Source organism: Globicephala melas, chromosome 17 (assembly GCF_963455315.2).
Source record: "Globicephala melas chromosome 17, mGloMel1.2, whole genome shotgun sequence".
NCBI lineage: Eukaryota > Metazoa > Chordata > Mammalia > Artiodactyla > Delphinidae > Globicephala > Globicephala melas.
In genome coordinates, this window is record NC_083330.1 from 43,403,855 (window position 1) to 43,420,969 (window position 17,115).

At 39.1% G+C, this 17,115-nt stretch overlaps 1 protein-coding gene and 1 pseudogene across 1 annotated transcript in view; one reads left to right on the plus strand and one right to left on the minus strand.

Annotated features, from left to right (window-relative positions):
* VPS13B (vacuolar protein sorting 13 homolog B) overlaps window positions 1-17,115 on the plus strand; it is a 798,623-nt gene that overhangs the window by 738,132 nt on the left and 43,376 nt on the right. Inside the window, exons 45-52 of the mRNA XM_060287492.2 lie at window positions 6,264-6,527; window positions 7,207-7,290; window positions 7,468-7,643; window positions 8,058-8,228; window positions 8,584-8,785; window positions 9,903-10,091; window positions 12,736-12,882; window positions 15,133-15,416. Coding sequence (XP_060143475.1) covers window positions 6,264-6,527; window positions 7,207-7,290; window positions 7,468-7,643; window positions 8,058-8,228; window positions 8,584-8,785; window positions 9,903-10,091; window positions 12,736-12,882; window positions 15,133-15,416 — 1,517 coding nt within the window. The remainder of the gene's footprint in view (window positions 1-6,263; window positions 6,528-7,206; window positions 7,291-7,467; window positions 7,644-8,057; window positions 8,229-8,583; window positions 8,786-9,902; window positions 10,092-12,735; window positions 12,883-15,132; window positions 15,417-17,115) is intronic.
* Window positions 12,583-12,690, minus strand: LOC115856708 (U6atac minor spliceosomal RNA; annotated as a pseudogene).

Sequence of the window (17,115 nt, forward strand, 5' to 3'; positions counted from 1 at the left end):
TTGGACATTTAGTTCATTTCCAATTGGTTACTATAATAGATCCTTAAATAGATATCTTGGTGTATAAATATATGTCCAAATTTCTGAGTCTGTCCTTAAAATAAATTGCTATAAAATTTAGTTACCTGCACAAAGGATATGAATGTGTTTGTGGTGCCTGATGCACATTCCCAAATTAAAAAGATGTACTTTATTCCTTAGACAAAATTCATCGTTTTGTCTTAGCAGAGTCTTGGGGCTACACTAATCTTTTAAATAATTAAATATATATTTGTTCTAAAACTTCTGCTGATTTCCTGAGTTTTTCAAACCATTAGCATTTTTTAAATCTTAAATATTTATGAGGGGTTCAAATCAGAACTAAAAAAAATTTCCATACATTGAAAGTTAAGTAGTTCTTTTAATCACTCTCTCTGTTAATGTCAAATATACAGATTTTAAGGCTTCTGGTGCCAAATCACATTTCAGAACTTTTCCAAATGTTATTTGTACTGGTAAATGTTAATAATCCTTTTCTGTGGGGAATGCCTCTCACGCTTTTCTCTGCTTCTACCTCATTTATAATAAATACTCTTAAAAAAAAAAAAGTCAAATCTAGCCAAATAGGAAAGGAATCTTTGGAGAGCAATAATGGAAGCATAACCAGCCCTTGCATTGCATTTACCTTTTTGAGAGGAAGTGTCTTCTTTTCCCACAGGAACTAGGAAAGTCCATTTTACATTCCCACTATCATGGAAGGTATATACACATATAACTATATTTTGAGTTGTAGCATTTCTTGTCATCGTCAAATGAGATTGAGCTCTATATTGGGGCCATTAAAAAAACTTAGCAGAATACGGACACCAAGGGGGGAAAGCAGCGGGAGGTGGGGGGGATGAACTGGGAGATTGGGATTGACATGTATACACTAATATGTATAAAATAGATAACTAATAAGAACCTGTCGAATAAAATAAATAAATGAATAAAAATTTTTTAAAAATAAACTTAGCAGAGCGGGGAAAATTAGAACACAGAAACAGCAATTCGTTTAACCTAGAATGAAGCAAATGGAAAGTGGGTTATACTGAACCCAGGTAATACGAGGTTCAGCAGACCACCATGCCAACCTCAAACCAACTGTTGCATGTGTCAACATTGTAAAAAACCTTTCTAGTCAGCGTTTTTCTGCCTTTACCTTCTCTCCCTCCCTCTCTGTCTCTTTCCCCCTCTCTGTCTGTCTGTCTCTCTTTCTCTGTCTCTCTCTCTCTCTCTCTCTCACACACACACACACACACACACACGCAAAAATGTATTATTTCTTTTTAAATTGGATTTTTTTTTATTGTCAGGGTAGATTAACTAACATTCAGATTAGCGCTAGTTAAAGTACGTCAGACAGGATTTCCTCAGTTGGCCAGGTTAGGAAGATAGGAACCAAGCTTCCAGAAGAGCTTCGTAGATTCCTGCCTCCCTCACATCTTCGCTTCTTTCCTGCTACCCCACCTGGGCCTGGAAATTTGCAATAAACCGCAGCTGCCTAGTTAGGAAGCCCCATTTGGGGAGGAGAGTGTGTGTAGCTCTCTGATATACCTTAACTGCATTAATACACCACGGGACAATGGAGAATTGGCTAAAGCTTGCTTGAACAATGATGTCTGGTTACCTGTACCTTGCCTTTCCTGCACCCCTCTCATTTCCCCAATTCAGTGAAAATTGACCACACATAAAATTTCTCAGGGACTTTGTACATTATACCACTACTCATGCACATGTATTTGCTTCCGTGTTTTCCATCCCTTCATTGAGGAAAGCTTTACCACTCTAAAAACCTAAATGTACATATGAATGTATGTATATATATTTGTATCTTTATACATACACTTTTAATCATGGTTAGGATATCATTTTCCAGTGCATCTGGTGCTCTGGAGTTATTCTTTAATATCGCTATTCTTCTTGGCACTGATCTAATAAGAGTTCTGAAACCTGCTAAGTAAAATCATATGTGGAAATCTTCAATACACATCTTTGTGGCTTTGGGGAAAGAGGGGAATTAGTGTGAAACCTGGAAATGTGTATTAAAGAGAAACCCTACATTAAAAAAAATTAAGTAGCTGTCTTCAACTGATAAATTAATCTTGAAATTCTAACCATAATTTTCAAAATAACGGCATTGTAAGTGTTGCCACTTTGAAGAAAAGCAGGCATGGCTTTCACTGAACCCTGCGAGGGGGCAGCCATGAAGAGCCCCACGCCAAGGAGCAGCCATTTTGGATTTTCCTTCATCTAAGTAGCCTTCCCTCCCTGGCCACTTTTAAGGGTTTTCTTTTTATCAAATTTGAAAGCCTATTTAACAGGCTTTTTGGTTCAAAATGAAACTATAAAAACCCACCAAGAGGATCTTTGTCTTTAAACAAAGTGAGTCCCAGATGGTTGCAGAGATTCTGTGGTTTCTGTGAGAGACAGCCAAATCCTCTCCTAAATCTCATGGGGCCCAAAGGTTCTGAAACAAGAGCACTGAGCACACATTGCCAGGCCTGGACACATCGGAATAAGAACGGAGTTAAATACTGCCTCAGAGTTTTCTATTGTTTATTCAAAGTTGGGCAATGCTATGGCGTCACAAGGCTTATCATGAGTGTCTAGTCTACATATGCTAGAGAAAATCTTGTGTTCATATTTCAGTGGACTTCCATGTTTGTTATTTTGAAAATATTGTTGTAAGAGGTTATAATGTCCAGAGTATCTAGGGGAAATGTAACAGTTAAGCATAGCCTGGTTTTTACAGATGTGTTCCTTCTAAAGAAAATTCAGAGGAGTAGATAGTTGGAAAATAAATGTTTAAGAAAATGCTAAACCTCACTATTCAAATAATGGAAGTTGAAACAACAATGACTTTAATTTTTGGTCTGTCAATCTAGCAGATTTGCTTGGGGTAAATAATAGTTCATAGTTGCTCACATTTTTTGTGTGTAAATAATAGTTTTGTTTAAAATGATAGTTGCAAAGTACTCCTAATGACATAGGAAAATGTATCAATTAGGATGCTTTCAGTTTGAAGTTACAAAATAGGGTTTTTAATCTTCATAGCAAGCTAAGGAGGCAGATACTATTATTGTTCCTATTTTATGTTTATTATCTCACATAACAAAAAGGAAGAAGGGAGACTCGGATGTTGGTTAGTTAATTAAGCAACTCAGTACTGTATCTGCTTCTCTGCTGTCCTCTTGAATTTGCCTTCCTGTCCTCAAGATGGCTACAAAAGTTATATCCTCTCCTAACATCTTCCATGGCAGAAAAAAAAAAGGAGGGTTTTCCCTTCTCAAATTGTCTCCCTTATTATCAAAGAGTAAAATCTTTCCCAGAGCCTTTTAGCAGTCTTCCCTTTTTATATTATTCACCAAAACAGAGCTCCATGTTCACCCCTAAACTAATCATTAGCAAAGAGGTAATGGAATTACCACAGTTAGCTTGTACCAACTGTGGTAATGGAATTACCACAATTAGCTTGTACCAAACCATATTCTGTTTTCTTAATTAGTAAGTATTAATTTTATGAGATACAGACAGGATGGCGAGCAACACAGACTCTGGGCCAGACCATCTGGGTAACATGGGTAACATCAGGAAAGTTATTCACCATCTCTGTGCTTCTGTTTTTTTCCTTGTTAAGATGAGGAGTCATTGTAGCACCTGTTTTATGTGGTTGTGAAACAGGAGGGAAGGGGGCAGGGCACAACCTTTAAAAGAATGACATAGCCATAGGACATGACAAAGACTGTTTAGAACCAACTGGGTCCAAGATGGCAGAAGATTCGACTTCCAGTAGACCTTGAGCCTCATTATACAACTCATTGTGATACATTAGCATGCTAAATGACACACCCACCAGCACCATGACAGTTCTGAGGCCAACCATAAAAGGTCAAAAAGTGGGCGGTGGCCCAATTCCTGGAAATTCCCACCCCTTCCCCAAAACAGTTGGAATAATCCTCCCACTCATTAGCCCGTGAAATTACCCAGCCTATAAAAACTAACCATGCCACATTTAGAAGCTCTCTCGCCTTCTGAGATGGCCCACACTCTGTCTGTGAGTGTGTTTCTCTCTAAATAAATCCACCTCTTCATCTCCAAATTCTTCTGCAACAAAGCAGGAACCTTAAATTCACCAGGAACAGTTGCTGTGAGAATAAAAGAGATAATTTGTGAAAATACTTTGTATTAGTCATGGTTCTCCAAAAAAAAACCCAGAACCAGTAGGGTGTATGTGTGTACACACACACATATACATATATACGTACGTATAGAAAGGGAGGGAGAGATTTATTATAAATTGGCTCACACGATGATGGAGGCTGAGAAGTCCTAAGATCTACCATCTGCAAGTTGGAACACCAGAAGAGCTGATGTGTAGTTCCAGTCCAAAAGCCAGCAGGCTAGTGTACCAAGAAGAGCTGATGTTCCAGTCCATGTCCAAAGGCTGGAAAAGACCAGTGTCCAGCTCAAGCAGTGAGACAGGAGGAGTTCCCTCTTACTCAGGCTCTTTGTTCTTTCATGTCTTCAGTTGATATGGTAAGGCCCACCCATGTTCAGAAGAGCAGTCTGCTTTAGTCAGTCTACCAATTCAAATGTTAGTCTCATCTAGAAACACCTTCACAGACGCACCCAGAGTAATGTTTGAGTAAAATATCTGTGCACCCCATGGCCCATTCAAGTTGACACATAAAATTAACCGTCATATCCTTAGACATACATGCTATACATGTATTACTTAGTATACATTTTATAACCTGGAAAAATATTACAAATAAGGAAAACAGTATGTGACAGTCCTGTCTTCCTCAGTCATGGTGAAAATTCATATTGCACAGGATTTGCTTTCTAAAAGTATTCACTGCAGAGGAGTAAATTTTGTGTTATCTTTTCAATTTCCACCAATTTAAGAGATGTTTCTTAATGCCTGCTCTGAACTATACTCTTAGCTGGATGAAAAGTTAAATAATACATGGGTTTAATGGATAATTCTGGGTGTTTTATAAAGATAATGCTTCTATTCTGTAAGAAAAACCTGAATAAGATAAAATATAATTAGGTTTCTGAGTTAAAAGTTGTTTGTATTATCAGTTTATACAGAGATTTCGTATTGCATAAGAGTGCAATAAACCCTTGGAAATCAGCCGCAGGGAATAAATTGATCACAATTGTCATCTCAGCTATGAGAGCTGAAGTCTTGTTTCCAGTCCCCTTCCTTTTTGACTGCTACATTGTTCAATACCATCCACCACCATCTTCCAGTCAGTCTCTTCTCTCGTGGCTTCAGCAACCCTGCATTCTCCTGACACTCCTTCGTCCCTTCTCTGACTTCTCACCCTGAGTCTGTACCTAACGTCTTGGTCAGTTACTGGGTTTGAGCCTCCACCCTCTTTTCCAGGTAAACTGTCTTCCTGTCCGCACACATTTGTGAGGCTTTAATTTCACAAGTCTTCCATCTCCAGTCCCACCTTCACTCTCAAGCACATGACCAGCCTTTGTAGCTGGGCATGGATCCTGCCTACATGTCTGTCCTTTGAATTCTGCAAACTCAACATGACCAAAGCAAAGTCCCTTCTCTTCTTGGAAGCCTCTTTTTCTTCTTGTACTCTCTAAATAAGCTAACGATTTCATTTTCTTTCCATTAAAATCAGCATAGTTTACTCTGTCTGAACAAGGCATACCTTGTTTTATTGTGCTTTGCTCTATTGAGCTTTGCAGATACTACGTTTTCATCAGTTGAAAGTTTGTGGCAACGCTTCATCAGTTGAAAGTTTTTGGCGACGCTGCATCAAGCAATCCAACAGCATTGGCTCACTTCATGTCTCTGTGTCACATTTTGCTAATTCTCGCAATATTTCAAACGTTTTCATTTATTATTATCTTTGTTACGGTGATCTGTGATCAGTGACCTTTGATGTTACTATTGCAAAAAGATTACAACTCGCCGAAGACTCAGATGATGGTTAGCATTTTTTAGCAAAAAAAATTTTTTTAATTAATGTATTTAAATGTTTATAGACATAATGCTTTCAATACTTAATGGATTACAGTATAGTGTAAACATAACCTTCATATGCACTGGGAAACCAAAAAATTCATCTGACTCCCTTTGTTGCAATATTTGCTATATTGTGTTGATCTGGAACCAAACCTGCCGTATCTCCAAGGTTTCCCTGTATTTCCAGTTCATGGAATCTGAATTGATGAAGTCTTATTGATTGATGGATTGATTGATTGTCTTTCAGATTATCATCTGTGGAAGACAGATTATCTGTAGTTACTTGTCTCAAAGCATAGAACTAAAAGTCGTTCAGCATTACATTGGTCAAGATGGACAAGCTGTGGTCCGAGAACATTTTGACTGCCTCACAGCCAAACGGAAATTGCCTTCGTACATACTAGAAGACAGCGAACTGACCGAGTTGTGTGTGAAAGCCAAAGGAGATGAAGATTGGTCGAGAGACGTGTGTCTGGAATCCAAGACCCCTGAGTATAGTGTTGTCATTCAGGTATGAGAAGTAGTACAATCCAGAATAGAGCAGCTTTAAATTTTTAAATTTCTCATTATGTTCTTTATTCAGTACAGCACTTAATTTATTAATAAATGATATGTACAAAAGAGGGGAGGCCTGAAATAGTATAAAAAGGCTTTGAATATTATTTCTCAAACTTTTTCGTCCCCATCCCACGACAACACATTTGTATCAGTTCCAGTCGTTCTCGTAGCCAAGACTCTACCCCTCCCAGGTGGAGATGATATATATCTTGAAAAATATTCTGATGCACAAGGGCTTTGGAGGGACGGGAGGGAATAAAGGGTGTCCTCCCCACTTGAGAAGCCTTATGATGATCTGCTACTTTTTCATCTCTTTCTCAATCTCCACCATCATCACTTTCATTCCCATAAAGGACAAATCCTCTCTTTTGTTCTCCCACTCACTCTTATATCAGTCTCTCCACATACAAATCCCTTCATCTTTACGGAAAGAATTGGCCCCATTGACTCACTGCACATTCACTTTATGCCATAATGAAGTCTGTTTTTGCTTATTCTTTTTTTTTAAATGGCTTTTTTCTGTAACTTCAAACTTTTTGTATCCTCCAAATGGATATTATATCTGTGCCTTATTTTGATGAATTAGTAAACTGTTTAGTATTTAATAGAACCCTTTTCTGTCTCATGTGCAGGTGCCGTCTTCACACAGTTCTCTTATTTATGTCTGGTGCACAGTTTTGACTTTCGAACCCAGCTCTCAAGTGCAACAGCGAATGGTAAGTGCTTTCTAATCCTAAAATATGGCATATGGCTTAGACCTTTCCTGTTCTGAAATAAATTAAGGTCAGAGTGACCCAGGGAAGAGATTTATTACAAGTTTGTTTCAGCATCAAACAGCTGGAATACTGCAACAAAGCAAATATGAAAGTTGTTCTGTCCTTTTATTTTTATAGATTGTGTTCAGCCCTCTTTTTATCATGAGGAGTCATCTTCCAGACCCCATTATCATACATTTGGAGAAAAGAAGTCTGGGATTGAGTGAAACACAAATTATTCCAGGAAAAGGACAAGAAAAACCGCTGCAAAACATAGAACCTGACCTTGTACATCACCTAACATTTCAAGCAAGGTACTGGGAAAGTCCTTACATTTTCTTAAGAGAGATTCAGTAGAAAAGTAACTTTGTCCTACTGAGGGGGTAAGGGAGGATAGAGTTTTTTGTATGATTTCTTATCTTATGAGAATGTTATTTTTAAATTGCCCTGCCTAGTATTCTCTTATTCTCTTCTACAGTTTAAGATAAAATTCAGCCCCTTTGGATATAAATAAGAGGGATGATCAGAAAATGTAATTGACACATAATTTCTGTAGAGGAACAAGAGATCTCCACCCAAGCATTGGGGAGGAAAGGCCACGGCCCAGATAATTCCCCAAACTGTGTCATCATCCCTAAAGCACCAAAAATTGACTCACTCTCACCAAAAAAAATATTGGTCTATGATACATCTGATAATCATTCTTGTTTTTTCTTTCCGTTTCCTAGAGAAGGAGATGATCCTTCACATTGTGCTGTTCCCATCTCAACATCCCTCGTTAAGCAAATAGCCACTAAGATACACCCCGGAGGCACAGTTACTCAGACCCTTGACGAATTCTACGGGCCAGAAAAGTCCCTTCAACCCACATGGCCCTATAATCAAAAGGACTCTGACAGGTAATGTTCTCTAGCAGTCTTTTTCTACAAACATTTCTCAATATTAAGAAATAAATAACTGTTCACAAAAATCTTAGATACCATAAAAACATTTTAAAAAAGATGTTTGCATGTATCTGTCAGATTCTGACCTTTTATCACCTAGTAGATGTATTCCGTAGATTGCTTCATTCTTAATCTCGAACATAGTTGCATGAAAAGTTTCTTTCTCCTGGATGCAAACTTAGCATTGCATGACTCTGGTGTGAAGAGGTGTCATACAGGAGCGTTGTGTGTCTGGAATCCTTAAACACATTTCATGAATCCTGAAGTCATCATGTTTCATTGAGTCTCTTGGATGTGGTATTTGGCACAGGAATGAGCAGCTGAGCCAGTGGGACAGCCCAATGCGAGTGAAGCTGTCAGCCTGGAAGCCATATGTGAGGACCTTGTTGATAGAGCTGCTACCCTGGGCCCTGCTCATCAATCAGTCCAAGTGGGACCTCTGGCTGTTTGAGGGAGAGAAGATTGTTCTACAGGTTCCTGCTGGCAAAATTATTATCCCTCCTAATTTTCAGGTACTATAACTTTTTTTTTAAAACTAATAGGAATTCTTTCCTTTCAACAACCAGCTTTTATTCTGAGGTTGCATTTATGTTCTTAACAGAATCAATCAGTTGTGGAAAACTGTCCTCCTAGATGCATATGTAAGGGGTATGGAATGTTCTTTGATATTCAGAGACATCTCAGATGTCTTTCTTTTTTTCCCCATCAGCAGTATTCATGCTTGAGTTATCATTAAATTTGATAACTTGTACTAGTTACATTCTCATTTCCATTGTGTATAGGATGTTTGACAAGAATTAGGATTTGCCTGCTCAGGATATGTTAAGAATATAGAGCCATATTCTGTGCTAACCCACCCCCTAGATATTTTTGTGGTTCTTACAGAAACTCTCAGAGATGTGCAAGATGGATAAGAAGTAAAGATTTCTGAACAGCTATTTTTGTCAAGGCCCCTTTTCCTTTATAAGTGGACTTGCCTGTCCATAATCATGGATGCCCCCCGTTAGTGATAACAGCATAGAATCATTAATAACAAGGGAAGAAAAACTTAATTGTAAAACAGAATTTCATAGGAAGATTTTATATTCCATTACAGGAGAACTTTCTTGATAAGGCTAGCCCAGTTCAAGAAGGCACATAAATCTGTAAGAAAATAGAGTACAAGGAATTTCTAAATAAAATGTTTTCCTGATAGGGAATAATTTGAGAGTCCTTTTTTTTTGAACTCCAGTTTATAAGCATCTTTACTCAATTGCATTTTTCCTTTTTTTAAAAAAAAATAATCATATGATGTTACCTTAAGGAATTGGGATGTTGACCTACATGTACGTAGTGTTGCATATTATTCTTTTGTCAAATGAAATGAAACCTTCAGTTTTTAAGCCTTTGGTATATAGGGTAGTCACAGTTTAGATTGATGTTTTTTTTCCCTCCTTCAATAAATATGAATTCCATTGTGATTCAGAGAAAGCACTGGGAACTAAAATAAAATGTATGTTGCCATTACCAAAAAAAAGGGATTTGGTTGCCTAAGTAGACCTATTACATAATATAAAAAATTCCTACGAATTGAGGTAAAAATATCAAAGTTAAGAAAAATACTTTATAATTGAGGCATTACTTTTCCAGGAAGCTTTTCAAATTGGAATATACTGGGCAAATACAAACACTGTGCACAAGTCAGTAGCAATTAAACTGGTCCATAACCTGACATCTCCAAAGTGGAAAGATGGAGGTAATGGTGAAGTTGTGTCATTGGACGAAGAAGGGTTTGTTGCTGCCGAAATAAGACTTGGTGCTTTCCCAGGACATCAGAAGGTAAGATCAAAGTCGATAAAAGTCTGTGTGGCTCAGGGGATAGCATGCCATCCCTTCAACCTGTTTAAAATGAGTCTACCCTTTTCTTTTTTAATCCCTTTTTGGTATTACTTGTTCCAAACAATTTTTAACAGTGTAACGTGATTTCTTAGACCTCTCTGTTTTACAGTCGTTTTTTTTTTTTTCCTTTGCTAGTGATAAAAGCTGTGTCACATAGTTTATCCAATAACCTCTCTATTTCAGAACACTCAGCAGTCACTTGATTTATTGTAAGTAGGGGAAAAAAGTGAACTTATTCCCAAATATCCACAAGTTGTACTTGGCCTCCTTGTTTTAGAGCAGGAGGTAGAGCTGCTAACATTCTGAGTATTGAGTGAAAGGACAAAGGCTCCTGCAGCAAAGGTTATATTTCTGGAAAGGGCATCCTGAGCAAAATGATGTGGAGTTGTATTATTGAACAGCGGACTGGTACTCATGTTTATGAAGATGAATACAAAAAAATGAAAAAAAATAGTTATTTAACTAAATATAAGTGGTATGTGCTTTTCAACATGAATCTTTTCTAAAGTAGTATATGAAAACCAGTTAAGCTGAATAATATAGTAACAAATCACATTAAACTGCATGTATGAAGTAAGTATCATAGTGTACCGTGTAGAAATCTCATGCTGTACTTAACGATATCGTCGTTATTTTAGCTGTCCCAAATCTGAAAAAGAAAGGATGCTCCATCAGAGTAGTATAATTCAGAATGACCTTTCTCTGGGAAGAAGCTAGATTTTGACAGGCATCTTCAAAGAGCCTCCTGAGAAAAGTTAGGGTCATTTGGTGACTTTTTAAAAATAAATTTCTCTGATACAAAGTAGTAGGTCTTCAGTATTCAAGGCTGGTATCCATTTCCTCTAAGTTGTCTGGGCAACACATGTTTATGCTCTGCCGGCCAAAATACTGTAACACGGGTGTAAATGGCAAAGAGCTGTAAGCGTGAATCACCGAAAGTTGAATAGTTGTAAGTTGAGAACTACCATCAAAACCTGGAACAAAAGTTATGATATACAGTCAAATACCCAGTACCTCCAGCACCTCACAAAGTGGCCACAGCAAGTGCGAATAAATGTTAGTGAAGGAATGAATGAACTGTTGGAAAATATAATATTATTATATTTATATCTCATTATTCTCTAGTAGTGATTCTCAAACTTTTTAGTCTTTGGACCCCTTTACACTCTTAAAAGATACCGAGGACCTCCAAAAAACCTTTTGTTTATGTGGATTATATCTATTTGATATTTATCAAATTAGAAATTAAAACAAAATTTTAAACACAAGAATTCACAAACATACATTTCATTAGCCATAAGCATGATGACATCATATGTCATATAGCCTCTGGAAAACTCCACTGTATGCTCATGTGAAAATTAGAGTGAAAAAGACAAATAGCATCTTATTATTATTTTAGAATTAGTTTTGACCTTGGGGCCCCCTGAAAGAATCTCAAAGACCATCTCCTCCAAGGGTTCTCAGACCACACTCTGAGAACTTTCTTGACGTTACCACTTGCTAGATGGATATCTTTAGGCAAGTAATACCTTCTCTGAGCATCAGTTCCTCATACAATGTGATAGGACAATGAGATGATACACACCGTGGTTAAGAGCAGCACCAGGGAACCAGTCTGCATGGTTTCTAATTCCAACCCTTAGACCTTCTTTATCTTTGTGACCTTGGGCAAGTTGCTTACCTCTTTGTGCCTCATTTTTTCTCTTCTGTAAAATGGGGATAATATAGTAGCTACCCCATGTGGGTGTAGTGAGCATTCTGTGAATTAATATGCATAAAGTACCTTCAACAGGTGGAGCACAAGAAGGCAATATATGAGGGTCAGCTGTTACTATTTTCTTCAACATTGTCATCATTATTTAAGTTCTCAGAACTCCCCTTGGTCCAGGTACACATTCAGTGAGATAGCTGCTAGGGTGAGCATGAGGAGAAGGGGAATGCTGGATTGAGTTCTTTATGTTGAAAAGGATAAGTGACATCTGTTTATGTATAAGTGCTTTATAAATAAATATTTTGTGAGGGAAAAATTGGTTTAATAACTTGAAAACAAGTCTCTGTCACTATACAATAGCAGGAAAAGTAGGCGGTTTGCTAAAGCACCCTGTTGGAGAGTAAATAGTGACCCTTTTTAGGGACCAAGACAATTTTGAGACTGAAAGGGAACTCTACTAAATCCTCTGGAACGGAAGATAAAATTGATACTGTCCTGTGCAAACCAATGGATAAAATGACTTTTAAAAATAATCAAGAGATTTTTATATGCCATATATGATTTTTTTTTTCCCTTTGGAAGCACCCACTTAAGTATCAGATTTAATTTGAATTTATGTATTATGTTCTGTTGTTTAGAAGTTGTTAATATTTTCATTAATTGATGAAATACATGATTGGTGAGTCAAAATACTCTAAAGATTGGGCAGAATAAACAAAAAAACAGTGGTTAGATGCCACGAAGTAGGTGGCAGTGCCTTAACTGTATGCGCCTCTCCCATCTTTGTCAAGGGGAGTGCTAACCTTCTCTCCTTTCATACAACACCCATATAATATTTTAAAAATTACTCTTTCCTCAATTGTCCTGCAGTTATGCCAGTTCTGCATTTCCTCCATGGTACAGCAAGGCATACAAATTATTCAGGTTGAAGACAAGACTACAATAATCAATAATACACCGTATCAGATATTTTATAAACCACAGTTATCTATCGCCAGACCCCACTCTGGAAAGGAGGTAAGCAATTCAAAGATGATTGTTTTGTCTAAGTTTTCATAAATCAATAATAATTATTATCAACTTTTTTTTAACCTGGAACAAATCAAAAGCTAGCACTGAATATAGGTAAAAATCCATTTATTTTTGCTTTCATTAAAACCGTGGATGCTGGGCTTCCCTGGTGGCGCAGTGGTTGAGAGTCCACCTGCCGATGCAGGGGACACGGGTTCGTGCCCCGGTCCGGGAGGATCCCACATGCCGCGGAGCAGCTGGTCCCGTGAGCCATGGCCGCTGAGCCTGCGCTTCCGGAGCCTGTGCTCCGCAGCGGGGGAGGCCACAACAGTGAGAGGCCCACGTACCGCAAAAACACACACACACACACACACACACACACACACAAAAAAAAAAAAACAACCATGGATGCCATGGTGAGCACTTCCAAGGTACTTAATGAGGAGACATCCTACCAAGCAGGAGATCCGGACCCACTGGCAGCTGGTGCTGCCGGCCCCGTCTGCCCCCGAGGCTGCAGCGCTCTCTGCCAGAGCTCACTAACACAAGGCCCCGCCAGCAGGAAGCGGGCCTGAGGACTGGCTCAGAGGCTCCTGGAAAAGAACATCTGCCTCGCAGGCCACCGTGCCTGGAGGAGCCCTGTGTGAAGAAGGCTCAGCCCCAACGGAGCCCCAGATCTGGGAGCGCTGAGCTCTGTGTCCACGAGGAGAGGAAATGTGAAAATGTACCAGCTCGTTTACGTTAACGTCTCTATGGCAGAATACGCGGCAAATGAATCCAATATTCAATTCTTTATACAGTTCAGATGAACAGTTTTATTTTAAGAGAGTAAGGAGATATTTTAAAAGGATTTGAAAACAGAATATGCTAAGTGGTATCTATTGTTTTACGCTATTGAAACCATCATATAGAAAAGTATTATTTTTCTATACTTTCATCTGAATTTATTGTTAGACCTTACTTTCAGCTCCTAAAAATTACATTAGAGCAATACAGTAGGATGAAAGTCTTATTCTTCTAAGCCTACAGTGCATTATAGTATTTATAAAAATGTCAGAGTAATAGAATTTCATCTTGGTTCGTTGAAGTATTGATAGAATAAATAGGTGACCAGAAGTACCCTGGTGGGAAGTAGAGGTCAACAGTAATTGCATTGTAGGCGAGGATTTGAGGGAAGATCCAGCATGAGCCCTGATAATTTTCCTGCTTCTCCCCACCCTAGGGCTTCCTGAGGCACTGGGTCAGGGTTTTCGACACTGACACTTCCTCATCTGAAGAGGGGCATAATTTTGCATTCCTTGCAGGTTTTGGGTGAAGGTTAAATGAGGTAATATGAGTAAAAAGGCTGGGCACTCAGGAAAGGAGAATTGCCAGCAGTCACCTCAATACCAGCATCACAATGGGCTCCTTGAGAGAAGGGGAAGGCCCCCATCCTTTCTGCAGCTGAGGGGGCCCCCTTTTTCAACCCCGACCCTGCTTTGGGCAGGTGTTGGAATTGTTTAAAGACATGGTAATCCCTACCCTCTCAGGGAGACTGTCTGGGACAGTGGGAGAAACAGCCCAAGAGCGAAGGAGGAAGACTGGCTGCTGGCTAGGCTTTGCCACACACTGGCTTTGTGATGCTGGACAAATCATCTGCACTCTGGGAAGCAGCTTCCTCAGCTGTGAAAGAGGAGGGCCAAATAAATTATCTCTAAAGGTCCTTTTTATGTCTACAATCCTGAGACTCTCTAATGTGCCAGAAACCATGTGGAATTCCAACAGAGGGTTGGAGATCAGAGTTTCCTGCTCCCTCAGGATGAGCCTTCAAAAAAATTTGTCTTCTGAGCCCCCAGTTTACCCTTCTGTATCTCATTCAGATCTCTTCTGCCCAAGGTCCCCCGGGGTGCCACCCTTTCAGTCCAGCCACACCTCTCTAGGAGGACTCCCTCCCAACAAACAACACTTCTACCACGTGGCATGGCTTTTCTTTGCAGTACCTGGGGGTATTGAGAACTTTGCATCACCTTTGAAGTCACACCAGTTTTATCATGTTTCATTATGCCTAGAAAAGCCGACCCTGTTCTTCCTGCTCCTTGTAATTGTCTCATTAGAGCTTTCTCATGGGAACAGGATTTCTAATATTCCCATGTCCCCCACCTGGCCACCTCCTGAGAATATATGTTATGGTTCTCAGAAGCTGTGCTTTAAAAAGTGTACCTTCTCTGTATGACTGTAGTAACTGTGCTCTCTCTGCATTGTCTTTTCTTTCTTCAGTATTTTCATGTTCCAGACAGTGCTACTTTCAGCATTTGCCCAGGTGGCGAGCAGCCTGCTGTGAAATCCAGCTCCCTTCCTTGCTGGGACTTAATGCCTGATATCAGTCAGTCAGCGCTGGATGCATCCCTGCTTCAGAAACAGATCTTGCTGGCCTTCTCTCCTGCCGCAGTTGCCGACAGCTCACAGTGCTGGAGCCTGCCAGCTCTAGTTAGACAAGAGTTTCCCAGACAGAGTGTGTCAGTGCCCTTCGGGAACTATAGGGAAAATGGATTCTGTACCAGGTATTTTACATTTATGTGAATGTCCTTCTTCGCTTCATCCAGGTGCCGGGAGAAATAGGAGAATATTTGCAGTGCTCACCACATGTAAAATTAGGTTTTGCTTTTATTTTTCATGGCTTCTAGATTTTGTATACAACTGGGCAAATGTTATGATCACACATGGGTTGTCCCAGTGTACTACTGATGAGATTTCTCGCTTATGCAGCTTCTACTAGGGGGAAATGTGATGTTTGTACCGTAGAATAGCAGAAATCTATCATAATGAAAAGATCACCTTCTTTTATGGCTTCTTAGCCTCTGTCAAGTGATAAGAAATAAGGGTTAAAATATGAGAGAGTCAAGTTGGAAAACCTTTTCTTTTCCCATATTTTACTTTTACTTCAAAATGGAATTTTTCTCAAGTCATTAAGAGAGATAACTTAGATAAACACAAGTCACAGAAGACTCTGTTCTGTGGTTGTTCCTGCACGCAAGTTACTCCAATTACCAATTACCAATTATGCAAATAGCAACCACAGAATCAAGCCAGAGACATGTAATGGTTTGTTCATACCGGACTTTTATTTTGCGGTCGTTTTGCATGCAATATGTCCTTTCTGTAGCTGTCAGGAATAACTTATTTATGGTACATATAAAAAGTACAAAAGAAAACATATTGTAACCTTATGAGAGGTACCTTTTTTCGTGATTATGAATTTATAGACTTTATTTGAGATTTTAGCCATCTTAACTTTGATGTATATAGAGATTTCTAGTAGTAATATTTTAAAAGATAACTTCCTGACTCGAGTTATCCTTAATATTAAGGCTCTGTTCCCTACACACATCCCTTCTTCTTTCACAACACTCACAAACATCCATGATTTTATAAACACTTTTCACCCCTAACTCGAGAGGAATGTTTGTCCTTATCTTCTGGTTGGAGAAGTTAAGTGTGGTGAGTTTTTTTATTTTTAATTAAAACAAACTTGGGACTTCGGCGCAGTGGTTAAGAATCCGCCTGCCAATGCAGGGGACACGGGTTCGAGCCCTGGTTCGGAAAGATCCCACATGCCGCGGAGCAACTAAGCCCGTGCACCACAACTACTGAGCCTGCGCTCTAGAGCCCATGAGACACAACTACTGAGCCCGTGTGCCACAACTACTGAGCCTGCGCTCTAGAGCTCACGAGCCACAACTACTGAGCCCATGTGCCACAGCTACTGAAGCCCGCACGCCTAGAGCCTGTGCTCCGGAACAAGAGAAGCCACCGTAATGAGAAGCCCGCGCACTGCAAAGAAGAGTAGGCCCCGCTTGCTGCAACTAGAGAAGGCCCGTGTGCAGCAACGAAGACCCAATGCAGCCAGAAATAAATAATAAATAAATAAATTTATTAAAAAAAAACTTATTGTTTCCAAAGCGGGGTGGGGGGAGGGATAAATTAGGAGGCTGGGAATTAACATATGCACACTACTATGTATAAAATAGATAACCAACAAGAACCTACTGTATAGCACAGGGAACTATACTCACCGTTATGTAATAACCTATAAGGGAAAAGAATCTGAAAAGAATATATGTATATAACTGAATTGCTGTGCTGTACGCCTGAAACTTACACAATATTGTAAATCAACCATACTTCAAAAAAAAAATTTTTAACATCTTTATTGGAGTATAATTGCTTTTCAATGGTGTGTTAGTTTCTGCTTTATAACAA